The sequence below is a fragment of the Cygnus atratus genome, chromosome 2, assembly GCF_013377495.2.
Source record: "Cygnus atratus isolate AKBS03 ecotype Queensland, Australia chromosome 2, CAtr_DNAZoo_HiC_assembly, whole genome shotgun sequence".
Lineage (NCBI taxonomy): Eukaryota > Metazoa > Chordata > Aves > Anseriformes > Anatidae > Cygnus > Cygnus atratus.
Window position 1 is genome coordinate 124,539,621 of NC_066363.1, and position 14,559 is coordinate 124,554,179.

The 14,559-nt window shown below is 36.9% G+C and overlaps 1 protein-coding gene across 1 annotated transcript in view; it reads right to left on the reverse strand.

Moving 5' to 3' along the window:
• ARFGEF1 (ADP ribosylation factor guanine nucleotide exchange factor 1) overlaps positions 1–14,559 on the reverse strand; it is a 91,355-nt gene that overhangs the window by 333 nt on the left and 76,463 nt on the right. The window contains exons 28-38 of the mRNA XM_035563033.2: positions 13,914–14,074; positions 13,130–13,260; positions 11,585–11,714; positions 10,487–10,622; positions 10,261–10,399; positions 5,578–5,647; positions 4,031–4,160; positions 2,942–3,081; positions 2,411–2,579; positions 1,679–1,817; positions 630–747 (exon numbers count right to left, since the gene is read on the reverse strand). Coding sequence (XP_035418926.1) covers positions 630–747; positions 1,679–1,817; positions 2,411–2,579; positions 2,942–3,081; positions 4,031–4,160; positions 5,578–5,647; positions 10,261–10,399; positions 10,487–10,622; positions 11,585–11,714; positions 13,130–13,260; positions 13,914–14,074 — 1,463 coding nt within the window. The remainder of the gene's footprint in view (positions 1–629; positions 748–1,678; positions 1,818–2,410; positions 2,580–2,941; positions 3,082–4,030; positions 4,161–5,577; positions 5,648–10,260; positions 10,400–10,486; positions 10,623–11,584; positions 11,715–13,129; positions 13,261–13,913; positions 14,075–14,559) is intronic.

Here is a 14,559-nt window from a genome sequence, read left to right on the forward strand (position 1 = left end):
GTGAGAAAGCCACAATGACAAGCAGAAACATGGTTATAACTGAAGCTGGCAGTGCTAGAATAAAGCCAAGACGGCTGTGAAGAATTTTGACAGATGCGCACTAGCTACACACAGATCCCTACAAATCCTTGTTCTGCAAAGGAAGAATTTTTTCCTTGTCAGTTAAGTTTTTTTGTTGTAGTTGCCCCCCTCACTTAACATTTCAGAAAAGTTCTGTTAGAAATTGAGGGAGATCTAAATACAGATTTATTTAATCCATAATTGCTCTGGAGAAGGTCAAGGGGTCAACATGTAACACTGGAAGCAAAACCAGGAGTTATTTCCAAGTACTTTGAACAAACTATCAGCCACTAACCCTTCTCCTCAGCATAAGGGGTAAAAGCAACTTGGGACACACATTTAAAGGATTTTAGCATCTTTAAAATTTTCTCAGACACGTTTTATTTTACCACTCACTGCATCCCAGTTCTGCACTGCAATTGCTGGTAACCATCAAGTGCTGTTGCAATGCAGATGTAGATTCCCACAACAAACACTGCCGATAGAGCAGCAGGAACTGTGCAAGTATGTGACTGTGTGTGATGAACCGGTCTCGAGCTCCTTATCACCTGAATGCCCAAGTTACTTACCCTTTCATCACTTATCTTCAGGACTTTAGTCAAAAATAAGAGTAGCAGATTAGTCCAGGCTTCCCGATGACTTTCTGATGTAAGAGTGAGAAAGTAACTCAGAGCCTCACTGCAGACACTGGAGAGAAAAGACAAAAACTACTAAGTAACGTTTTATTTCCAGCTCTACTCCAGAGGGAGCTTTGGCTTTGTAACTACACCAGTGTAAAGCAATGGTGTGCAACAGCATCGTTTTACAAAAAGTACTGTAAGCTTGACTATTAATAAAATGCAGTGATTTTGCTCAACTGAAAACCAGTGTCTTAGGACCTCACTGTTTGCAGATATACTTAATGAGGAGTATTTAAATGCTTGTGACAAAATGATATGTAGACTTTAAAAATTAAGCTCATGCTGATGTAATTCGGTAGTTTTCAGTTTTGCTCCTTGGTTTATAAACCTTAAAATACTTCCACGGTGTTACCACCATGGTTTCAAGCCCTCTGTTATTCCAACAGTTACATGAAGGACTTTGTAAACTAAAAATATTCAGGTGAGCCTTAGTATTCTAACTCATGAAAAACCAACAAGCCAAAAGCTTCTGTGTGCCCATAGGCTCCTGAAGGCCAGTGCTCATTTCTACAGATGAGAACAAACAGCATCAGTTCCCTGAACTTGCTGAGGTTACTGAAAGGAAAAAAAGCAGGCAGCAGCGTTTAGGTGATTTTTTTTTCAGGTGCTATTTTTTTTTCCTTTTTAAAGGACAGCAATCTTTTACAACAATCCCTCACGTACCCACACGATACAAAAAAAGACTGTGATCAAACCTTTTTTCTCTCATGCAAAAGGTGTAAGATACAAAAAGAACAAAAAGCAGAGACAACATTAGTAGCTGCAGGCACCCCTCCACACAACATAAAAGCTCTTAATATTAGCTGTGACCATCACCATATAGTGTTCACCCTAGCAAGTTTACTGCAAACAAGGGTTAAAAAAAACAAACAACAACAAAAACACATTCTTTTATACACCAGAGATAATATAAACAGGTTCAGTTACGTGGCCCTTACTTTAGTAGTCTTTGCTGGACTTCTTCCCATGCACTGGTACGGCTTTCATCCATGTACATACGGAACAGGATGCGCAGCCCACAGGCAAGACTACTCGTCTCCTGTTTCAGAAGATTAGGCTTTGATTTGCCTTTGAAACCTACAGAAATTCAAGAGAATCCATTTAGATTTCTTATTTTCATCTTACATTTTTCCTCACAGTTTCCTACCTCTCCTGAGTGTCTGCATATAGTTAGAAGAACCACCTTAATGTTTTATATATTATTATTACATATTTATATATTTTATGTATTTCTATATTAATATAGCTAACTTTGGTGCAAGGAATAGATTAAACCACAGTGCTACAGAGATTCCATTTTAGATCTGTTTTGGAAAATGCCATATATTTCAAGTGTACACTTGTAAGTACAACAACCCTCCTGAAATGGTTTTAGGGTTTTGTACCTGCAGCTTGCAAACACAGGACTCACAACTACAGTGAGTGATCAGCTCAGCAGCTGTATACACTGAAAAGTAATGCAGTGAAACCTTAGAATTTAGGAAATTAAAAAGGTACTTGCACCTGTATAGATGAGATCTCTCCTTAAGGATTTCTAAGGTCATAAATTCACAGCCTCATATTGAATATTACATTTCAGCATCACAGCAATTTCTGACCTATTTCTGGGTTGAATTCAAAGCACAGTGAAATGTTCTTGCAAAAATATTTCTCCAAAGAGACTGACTCACCCGCTTTCCAGAGAGCGGTTCTTTGTTCATTGTTTGAATTAAACGCTTTAGCAAATCTGTGCGATTCCAGCAGACAATCGAGAAGTTTGAAAAGCTGCTGTGATGTTAGGAAACGATACATCCCTTGATCTTGTGTGTCCACATGGACATCGAAGTCTACTGCATCTCTCTATTAAAAACAAAAGAGAGATTTAAAGGCACAATTAAAAAATGTCTTCATCAAGCTCTTTGATAAATTCATCCCACCCTGTTTTCATCTGTACCTGTATTTAAACTTAAAACTGGATTAGGTTGTATCCACAGCCCAGTTACTGAAATCTCTGTGAACAGTAAAGGTTTAAATCTCCACAGTGTGCTGCAGCAGCACAGCAAATCCAATATAATACAAGTTGTAAAAGATCTCAACAGTTTGCTGGAAGTTCTCTAGCACTTCTAAAAACTGTAAATTCGAAGATGTTACAGGAGTTTATGAAACCTTAATCACTAGAGAAAAATCTGTTAAGAACAGAGACACCAGTAAGTTCTACTTACTTGTGCTGCTGCTAGATTCTCTGCATCCTCTTTTTTGCTAGTTGCTGGGAAGAACACAATGTTGTCGATAGTCTGAATGAGTTCCAGTTGTACAACACACTTGATCAAAAGAGCAGCAAATAACTTCTGTTCTGGAAATTCTTAAAAAAAAAAAAAAAAAAAAAAAAGGAAAAAAGATAAATCATTTCTTATCTTAAAACACTTCAGTACTTTTTCTTTTAAGGCTATTCTTAAATTTACCCCTAAAATTCTTAAAAAAAAAAAAAATCAAAATTGTTTCTGATCTTAAAACACTTTAGTACTTTCTCTTTTATTAAAGCTATTCTTAAATTTACCCCTAAAATAGCTCAACTTCAAGCATGTTCAAAAACCAAAGTCTAGAATCCACACATCTAAATTACTTTTCTGAAAACAGGGCTGATCACCATGTTATCAACTGGCAGGTTTTAAAAAATTATTTCCACACTTTAAAGTCACCTGCCATATACCGGACAAGTATTCAGCATTACTCAAAAATCATCAGAATCAGTGACCTTATCGTTAGTTAGCATCTGCAATGGCAAGAACAAGTTGTGAGACTGTTCACAGGCAGAGGAAGTTTATGATAGCACTGGCACCACAAATGTTTGCGTGTACTTGTGGCAGTAGTGCTAGCACTAGACAAGAGCACCAATACATAATTCTGCATAAGTATCTTAGAAGTTTGATATGCTATCATAAAATCAGTCTAAATACATTTCCTTTCAGCTACTGATTCTGTTGCATCCTACAGAAAGTACTTTGCTGTTAAGAAAAAAACCAACTCATTGATAAAGAATTATAAGGAGAGCATTATTTTTAATATTTTGTTTTGGGTAAAAAGCCAAAAGTTAGCAGCTTAACTCTACATTTTTAAAGCACAGGTCAAAAATGTTGATCCATGAGAGTCCAAAGGAATTCTATCATTCTACATGGAGACAAAAATGTAATCGGTATAATTTTCTCCACATGTTGTTTCTTAAGTTACAGTTGGGGCTACAACTAAAGATATAGACTTTGGTAAATACAACTCAACAGATACAAAATACCAAACCACTAAGAAACACGCACTTGCTGCTGGCCTGGCTTTACTCATTTCTTCCCCTACTGTGGACACTGCACTGGGCTGATGTGGACGTCCATCAGAAGATCTTGGCTGAATAGAATCGTGAATATCTACAGACTTCTGTGAGATAGTATCCTGAAACAAAACATCCAAAAATTAACTTACAGAGAGAAAACAAATTAACTCTTGTGACCTAATCATGAGTAATGTTGGGCTCTTCACAGCTTAAGGTATTCACTATTTCAATACCGCAGTAACATTTTCATTCACTTCAGTGATACTCCATTAACATTCAAGAAAAATGTACGAAAAAATGACATACCAAGAAAGAACTGGAGATTCAATAAGCAACAAATACTTAATTACACAGTAACATCAATAGTAGTATTTTGTATGTACTACTTAGTATTTTTGTAAGCCTGCAAAAAAATCTCTCTTACCAAAAGAAAGCATCCAAAATATATCTCCATTAACACTATTATACAAGTTCTGTTACTTTTGAAGTAAAAATGTAAAGTGTCTTTTTACACTGACGACAAAAGATGCTTTGAAAACAATAACACTAAACTATTTCAAAGAGAAAAGATCTTTCAATTTATTCAAGATTAAGACACTTAATGTTTGTCATGTTTGCACGTTACTATACTTGATAAAAACGGATCAGAAACTTAGCCAACATTTAGATCAAATATTTTATACATCAAACCACTACAAATGAGCAAATGAAGATACAGCAAGTCACACTGATCTAAGATATTTGTACAATGCGTATTAGTCATCACAAACATTTACATCCCTGCTGCAATTAAATTATATTAAAACTTCAAAAAGATAAATGGAGAGAGTCAGTCTCTCCTAGTCGAATTGTCTCAGGACCCTATCCCCAAACAATTTCTTACCAAATGTTTTATTAATCTATACAGAACTTTAGGCAACTATCTGTGAGAATATCCAAAAGCTACACTATTTCTCATCATTAGAAGGTGATGCAGATACTGGGCAATCACTTGCAGGCAAATCTAAACTTTCTATCAGTTTATTCAATGAGTGCTAAGAAATCTGATGGTTCTATGTATTTTCTGTTTTAAACACTGATGTTTGAGTTCTTACTACCAGAGAAAATTCTGGGGAAAAAAGTCAGTCTAATTCTGGCAGCATTTTCTCATCGTGCTAATATATCAAAGAGAATGCTTAACAAAACAAATCGGAAAACAGCCCCTAAACCAGAGAACAACCCAAACCTAATGGTACTGCAGTATTACCTGTGATGAAGACCTGCCAGACACAGGACATGACCTAAAACATATGCAGGTAATGACCTACAGCCAACTCTTAGAAGTCTACTTTGGCCGCTGCGAACCAACACAGCCGTCTCCTTCTCAATTTCTTGCCAATTTTAATCATTAAGCAGAGCTTTACCTGGAAAAACATTTCCAACTAAATCAAAACTAAAACGTGGGTTTAAACTAAGTATGCTTTCCACTTACTCTACATCACAACACATTGGTACTGAACTGTTGCAAGCTTTTAAAGTATTTATTAAGCAGCTTACCAGTTTTTCTTTTGCATCAGAAGGAGATACAGGGCCAAAATCCCCACTGACTGGTTTCCAAGTCAGAAGCCTTGAAAACACAAAAACAGTAATAAATAAGAACTAGTAAGTGTAAATTAATAATCAGCACTGATACTCTAACAGGCTACTTAACATGGAGGTTTGTTTGTTTTTAAAGAAAGCAAGCGAAAGTTAAGAGGTAGATACTTCTATAAATTAAAAAATATATAAATTATTTTTTAGTAGTAAAATATGTATTTTTTATTCTCTCACAGGTACTGAAAAATTTAAGTATTGTGGTTTTGGAAGTCAACATTTCTGCCAGTTGCCTCTGATAGACAGCTGAATTTTGTGGAGGTGGATTAATTTTTCATCAAAATATTAGAGATTTGGTTCTAGGCAGAATACCATCAACCTCTAGTATCATTAGCATGCCTTGTTCTCTCATACGGCCATAAGCTTACTCTGGAATAAAGAATAAACCTACCCCAGGCAAAATCAGCATGTTGTGGAGACATACTGTCATTCTTTATCTGGGATATAATCCTGTACTGTGTTTCTATTTCCACTTAAAAGTAAACATTTCCATTTAAAATTCAACATGTCCACTTAAAGTTCATTTGAAGGGACCAGTACACTGACAGTATTTCTTATATTTCCTGCTCTTTTCCTATAGCTCGTTGCTGTCTTGAGGCTCATTGTCTTAAGCACTAAAAATTCCTACATTAGTTGTGATTTATTGAGGCTGTCTGTGTCTGCCAAGAATTGAACAAAATCGGATTAAATAACCTACGTGGTCACGTCCTTGCTTGTTACAATATATTTATTGCTAAAAAGTAAAGTTATTTTTCATTGTTAAGATCTCACAGTATTTAGCAGGCGTTTATGAAATAAGGCCTCGATCTGTGTGAAGCAATGCTTGATGGACATTTGTGCCTGCATTTCATGAGATCTTTCCCACTATGTAAAGGATCCTAACTTAACCCATCACTGATCTCCACAGAACTAAAATAAGACAAACGTGAGAAAATTAAAAGATAAAAATCTAGAGGCATGTACTAAGTACACAAATAGAGCAAATGTAGAGCAAAAAACTGAGCTGATTCTTGAAAGCTACCAGGACACAACTTGCAGATTATTCTGGAGAGGTTAAGACTTTATAGCCCCAAATAAATTACACTTGATTTAAACTTCCATCTGCCCAAGGCATGTATTGAAATATTGAGTCAGATCATCACAATTTGTGCAGGGAACCACTTTCCCAGAACAAAAGGGCATTCACCCTGGCTTTCTTAGAGCCAGCAAACCAAGACTTTCTCTCATGAAGCTTCAAAATATTTCATAAAAAAAAGAAGTTATAAACAGAACTAAAGTAAAACAAGAAACTGTTAAAATCAGCCGTCGAAGTTTGGGCTGGATGAGCTGACAGTGAGGCGCACTGAAACCTGGCTGAACAGCAAGGCCCACCAGGTGGCCATCAGCAGCACAAAGCCTGCTTGCAGGCCAGACACCAGCAGCGTACCCCAGGGGGATGGACCAGGTCCGCTCCTGTTCAACACCCTCATTAGTGCTCTGAATGAGGGGGCAGAGCGTGCCCTCAGCAAGGCTGCAGGTGACACAAACCAGGGGGAGCAGCAGATATGCCAGGGGGACGTGCTGCCATCCAGAGGAACCCCACCAGGCGGGAGAAATGGGCCGACAAGAGCCTCATGAAGAAACGCAAGGAGAAGTGCAAAGTCCTGCACGTGGGGAGGAACGGCCCCAGCCACCCAGCTGGAAAGAGAAGGCCCTGGGGGTCCTGGTGGCACCAAGTTGAACACCAGCCAGCAGTGGGTCCGTGCCACACAGGTACCCTGGGCTGTGTCAGGCAAAGTCCTGTCAGCAGGTCGGGGGAGGTGGTTCTTCCCCTCTGCTCAGCACTGGGGAGGCCACACCTGGTGTACTGTGTCCAGGTCTGGGCTCCCCAGTACAGGAGAGATGTGGAGCTACTGGAGAGGCCAGCAAAGGGCCTCACAGATGATGAAGGGACTGGGGCACCTCTCCTGGGAGTAGAGGCTGACACTGGGACTGCTCGGCCTGGAGAAGGGCAGACTCAGGGGGTATCTCCTCAATGTATACATATACCTGAGGGAGGGTCTGATGAGGATGGAGCCAGGCTCTGTTCAGTGGTGGCCCCTGATAGGACAAGACGCAACAGACACAAAGAGGAACACAGGAGGTTCCTTCTGAACACCAGGAAGCACTTCTTTACTATGTGGGTTACTGAACACTGGCACAGGTTGCCCAGAGATCTTGTGGAGTCTCCTCCCTGGAGATCTTCAAAGCTGCCTGGACATGGTCCTGGGCAGCCTGCTCTGAGTGGCTGGCCCACCTTTATCAGTGGGTTGGACCAGATGACCTCCAGAGGTCCCTTCCAACCTCAACTATTCTGTGTTTCTCTGACAGTATCTTCAGCTATTAAAACCTCAGTGATTTTGTGGAAGCTTGGCAAGAGTACTACTGAGCTTTTCTCTTAAGTAATCCTTGCTGAACGTGGTAGCTGAGTAAATACTTCAACACATTTTCAAACAAGGAAATAGTATTATCACAGTATCATCTTTCTCTTTGCAAAAACAGAACTTGCCAAAAACCAGCAGAATCTAGTACTGCAACTAAGAACTCCTACAGCCAATACAACAACTCTTAACTCAGAGAAGTACATTACACAAATATGTGGAAGATGTTTTATACGAACGCTTGCAGAATAAATGCAATCATACCTGATGAGATTAATAAAAACCTGTCCCAGAAGATACTTAGTACTCCAAGGATTCATAGCATCTTACTATTGCAAGACTATTATCAATAAAGCACTCACTCATAAAGCCGTCATATATACCTCTGTGCAACTTATCTCTGCCTTTATTTCAACGTAACTATTGTGTCACTTCCAGACACAACAGGTAAAAGGAGTATCTGCCTTTTTCTGTAAGTACTGGGACAACCTCTGCAACAAGCTGGGTGCTAAAACTTTGTTATTAAAAAGAAAAATTAAGGCAGGGAGGGCAGGAAAAGCTCCACTGCAAAAACGATGGCTTATACAGGGACTAAGAAATACAAATTTGAAATGCAAGCCAAACCAGGATTAACAGGAAAAGAACCAAATCCCGTAAAGAGAAAAGAGAAGGAGCTGTACAGAGGGAGGAAGAAGTATCCTCCTAGGGCTCAGGAAAGAAAAGGAAAAAATAGTACAAAAGTCTCCATTAAGAATATGAATAAAATATCTGCATATTGTTATCGTATTTTTTCTTGCCCATATGAAAGCTTCAGCTTTAATAAAACATGGTAAAGGCACGAGATTGTTTTGAGTAGTTTTCCGTCACCCAACAAGTGTTTGGAAAAGAGCAAGCATACCTTCACCATGGGAAATGAGACTGATTACATATGCTCAGGGGAATACCATGCAGATAAAATCCAAGTATGATTTACTTTACCCTGCAAAAGTTAAATCTCCCAGAAATATAAGGAGAAATAATATAATAAAGTTCCTAAAGAAGGCCTAGAAAGATTTAAAAAGACATGGAAAATAAAGAACAGAAACCTATCAAAGGAGTCAGATATCCTCCTAGGAAAAATAACTCGCCTGAAAAGCAGAAATGCCATAAATATCAAAGGGAATAATGCACATTTTCCAAAGTGCATCACATAGCTAAAGGGAACAAGAACATTTTAATGTGTCTAAAAATCAAGATATCCCAAATGCTGCTCTAAAAGGGTTCCTAGTATTCAACTATAAGAATACTCAGTAGTGTAAGTTTTGATCTTATGTGGGAAAAAAAAAAGCTGGTGTTCTGCTAGAAAACATTCTGCTTTTCAAGTACAGGTTATAGTAAGCTAGGGGTAATTTAATCGAACTTCTACATCCAGAGATTTGGTTTCCAATTTTACCTTTGGCAGTTATCAAAATGCACACACACAAGCAAAAAAAAAAAAAGCTCTAACATAAGGGAGCTAGCAATTTGGTATTACTTTCTGGATGCAATTAATTCACATCTACTCATGTAGAAAAGCGGTGAGGTAACACAGGGATTAAATTATGTTTTAAAAATGAATGAAACTCTCTTACAGTGCTATCTGATACATAACATCAAAATTAAGGAATGCCTGGCATGGAGAACATTCCCTTTTGATTCCAGTTTCTTCAGGCCTGAACTAGGTGATACCTGGAAGTAAATGCTATGAACTAGCTCACAGGTACTAATGTAGTGGTTTAACATTAAGACGATCAGATGTGAAAATAAGTAGTGTTTCATCTCAGTGGTGACTGTGAAAAAAACCTAGACATGTAATTACAAATCGCAAATTCTGCCTATAACTGGCATTCTTCTATTAAAAAGACAATGACCAAAAAAGCAGGTAGTACTTCTCAAAACAGCTACCATTATAAAATAGAATAAAGTTAGAGATACCACAGGTCCCATAAGGTATTTTGAGTTTTTAACAGTTTATCATTTACAACAGGAAAAAATACATCTAGCAGCTAGCAGTGTATCTAGCACATATTTTATGATTATGTTCTGAGAAAGACTGCTTCTATTCATAACAGCTTTTTGTGCACCTCACCTATTAGATATCAGTTTGAAATCAGTAACAGTCATCTAGCTAAACTATTTTACAAAGTGTAAGTATTAACAGTCCTCTTACGCATGAGGGATCGTAGTTTTGAAAATATCCAGCATGCAAGTGCAAGTTTTATCCCAGATTTCTAGGGTAAACTTTTCACCATTTAGGATGACAACATTCTCCAAACAGTTTGTACCAGACCGTGCTAGTTGTTCATTGTCTGGAAAAGAAAAATAGTTCAATTGTTTATTCGCATTCAACGTAATAAAATGTCAGCATTGTTTAACATAATTTGGTACAGTCCTACCTTGCTGCACACACCAGTACAGCTGTGAGAATATATCATCCAAAAGAACATCACTAAGCACTTCTAAATACTGCGTGAATACATCACATATTGCATAAAGTGCATGGTTGCAAGTAGTTGTCATCCATTCAGCTTTCTAGAAAGGAAGAGAAAAATAAGTAGTAACTTCATTTAAGGTGCAATCTTCAGGATACACCTCCCTGCAGGTATACAGATACACATATTTATACAATTTTAATTGCTTTATAGTGATATGTCATTCCTTTCTATCTCAATCCCCACAAAACTTAAGAGTTCTCTTATTTAACTTTGCTAACTAGCTAGCTGGTTTTAAAAAACATGTGGAAACAGACAAACAACTATTCTTAGAGACCAGGCTGCAAGACTGACAAATACTTACCCTCATATAAGACACTGAGACTGAAATCAAATTGAGTATCTACCCTAGCTCAATAGTTTAACACCAAGCTAAGCTTTTTGTGTATATTCTATATATTTTTCAGAGAATAAAAATTTAGAAAGTGAGACTTGTGCTTCTATAAGTAGTCAGATACAGTCTTCCAAACAGTTGACAATTGTGATCAAATTTCTAATACTAATAATTTACACACAGTTCTGCTATTTCTGTTTCACTTTCTTGTCAGGACAGTACCTGTTTGCAGGGTCAAAAGCTGCAGTGAAAGTACGATGATGTTTTTTTTCCTAGTCATCAAGAAGTTTTGGTCTAGCAGAATTCACTTCTAATTGTGACTTCACTCCTGATTACAAGCCTCATCCATTGAGCTTGTTGCCATAAACTGATGTGTGTATCAGATTCAAGACATCAGAAGTACATGTTGCACTTCTTACAGACCCTAGGTGTGTTGCATTTTATGCTATTCTTCTTGTACTGTGAACTACTACTCCTTTGACACATGGCTTAAAAAAATGAGATGACAATACATCTGACAGAATGCTAATGAAAGGCAACTAGAATCACAGGTTAACCATTCAAGCTTTGAGGGCTGCCCTTCATTAGTTGATAAGCTATTTAACCATCAGGTTTTCTACCATAACTATGCATCTCATGTAAATTCTCTCCTCCAATTTTTTTCTCACCTCAGTCTGCTGTTCTGGCAGTTTCATGTTGTCAAATATCCTAAAGACAATACGAAATAAATCTTGCCACCAGTGCTTTTCGTAAGTATGGCCGTATGTCTTCATTATCTCAAACATTACTGTTAAGCCCCTAAAATGAACAGAGAACAACATATATTAAGAGTTATAAAAAGACATGCGCTACACCAAATATGTCAAAAGCTGCAACAGCAAGAGCAAACTCAGATATTGTGAAAAATGTTACATTCTGATCTGGTAAATGTGTGCTTCAGTCACACTAGCACACAAACTATAAAATCAGTTTGTTTAAAACATACTTCAACAGACAACAACAAGAAAATACTTTTGAGAACTGTGGTCATTTCAAAGAGGAATACAGTATCTTTACAAAGGACCACAAAACCAAAGGAACAAGTATTTCTAGGTAAGCAATACATATTCAGCATCAGAACTAAGAACATAAATTACAAGCAAAAAAACCCCACAAAGATATTCAAGGAAAATAAGCAGGTTTTAGGTGAAATGAAACTACAACTTTGCTTTTTCAAGTGTCTCTGCAATCCTCAACCAAATAATGAATCTCTGTATAAAAAAAGTTTTTAAATCTTCAAAGTAAGTATGAAGGACAAGACAGGTAAGCAGGCAAGACTGGCATTGCGAGCTCTATCAAAACAAAAAACATTCCAACAGAATTTAGCTGTAGGGTTCCAATAATACAAATCTACTCATTGCATGGAACATTTTATATTTGTTTAAACAAAACAAAACCAGAAATGTGACAGGAGGCTTAGCAAGGTCAACTATTACAAATCACTAAACTGAAATGTGTAACAGGAACACCTATCGTGGAATCGAACATCACACATGTTTACTAATGCAAAGAATAGAGAGGATCAGTATTGCTACTGAAAAAATACAGGCTTGGATGTTAATCCAATATAACATCTTACTTAAAAAAAGATTTAATGCACATTGATCATTTACAGTTAACCTTCCACATCAAAATAATGTTTGTTTGTTATATATTAGCAAAGTTAAAAGTTGAGTGCTACATTTTGTTATGTTCTATGTTTAAACTGCCTCCATACCATCTAATGGTAAATGTTGAGCTGAGCTGTTTTAAATAATTTACAGGGTCAATAAGAAGTCAACTGTTATCGACCGTTTCCTGTTGAAATTTGAACTTATTTTCAATTTAACTATTTAAACAGTTCTTGTCTTTAAAATTTTATGGTTACTCATCCTAAACAAGCACTGAAAACATGCTCAAATATTTAACTTCAAGAAAATATCTTAATAATGTGTTTAACATAATGCAATCACAACCATGTAACTTTATTGTTTGCTACAACAGAGGATAAAAATGTCTTATGATTTAATTTCTACATTCCAGAATCTATTTAAAAGGTGTTTTTAACAAGTCTGGTCTTCCCACTTAAATACGTAAGTCATTTTAAGCTGGTTACATTTACAAAGAGAGCTGTTTCTGTTTTATAAGTGTAAAGTAAGCCTTCTAAAATTTGAATTACAAATACTGATTGTTACCTGGTTCTTACATCTAATTTGCATCTATTGATGATACAGGATAACTCAAACAGAATTGGGAACCATCCTCTCACCCACACTCTGTCTTCAGGAGCTACGTTCATATCATCACTTGTGTATTCCTTGAATGCCTTTAGAAGCAAATACAGGGTTATACAGAGCCGTATGAGAGAGATTCTTCGAAAATAAAACACAAGCTGGACTAGAAATAACAACCTCTACTGTACTAGTACTGTACTAATAGTACAGCCTGATACCTCAGGTGAGCTGGCAATCCCAATAGTAATACTGAGAAGGTGAATTGTGTATTTGAAGCAATGTTTAATACACAATGAAAAATAAAGTCAAACTATACAATGGCTGATACATTCGAGACTGTTCAGTCTAATGCTCTTACTCTGCTCTGTAGAGACAGCACTGAAAGTAAGGATCTACCATATTTTTTTTTAAGGAGATCAAATGGTTTTTGATTATGCCATTATTCATTCTAACAACATTTCTTAGTAGAAAGCAAATCCTGAGATATGTTGATCTCTGGCAGTTCTCAGCAAAGTTAGTCAACAGATGAACTAGGGAAGATGGCAGGCAGGATGGAGATAAAAGAAAAGAAATTTGTTGATAATTTTAAAACCAGTGGCATTTTATATTCCTATTTCTATTGAATAAAGTACATTTCTCATTTATCTCTGAAAAGGTGAAGGCAATAATGTTAGCACAAGTGATTTTTTCTTTATAAATGCATTGTTCATTAAAGCACTCATAATTTAGTTAATACAGACTATACCTGAGGTCTATCAGATACGTATTTTGCGCAGTGGCGAATGAGGCGGATCGCTTCCATACTGGTATCTGGAAATGCTGCATTGCAGGCAAATTCAGACAAGCACTTTACTGCATCCTGGAAAGAATCTATGGTTGCTGGGAAGTGTTTTTCAAATACAATTGCTGGGAGAAAAAGTGTGAACAGAAAAAAACGTCATACTTTAAAAAAAACCTATTAATACTAATATGAACTGACTGTAACAGAAGTCACGAGAGGCTGGTTCATTGATTGGTGCTGTCAAATGCTTGAGCATTAATAAAAACTAAAAAATGAATGCTCAACAACAACAACAACAAAGACAGCTAGAAGGCATTCATTCTATTTTAATAGCAAGTAAGTGTCTAAAATAAATCAAGGTAGCACCTGATCTAAAGGAGGGTAATTTTACAGTTAAACAAGAAGAGAGCAATAGGTTTACTGCTTAACACTAGATCTGTGATTAGAGCTTAAGAGGGCTACCTAAAATACTGAGTTTCATCAACAAAAGGTCATCCCTTAGCAATATGGTCCTCTTGCCTTCATTTTTAAATAGTCATGTTTGAAGGCACATTCTTAATCAATGCTGAAAAAGTTTTAGGAAGCTGCAGAAATTGAGACAGAGTAAGAG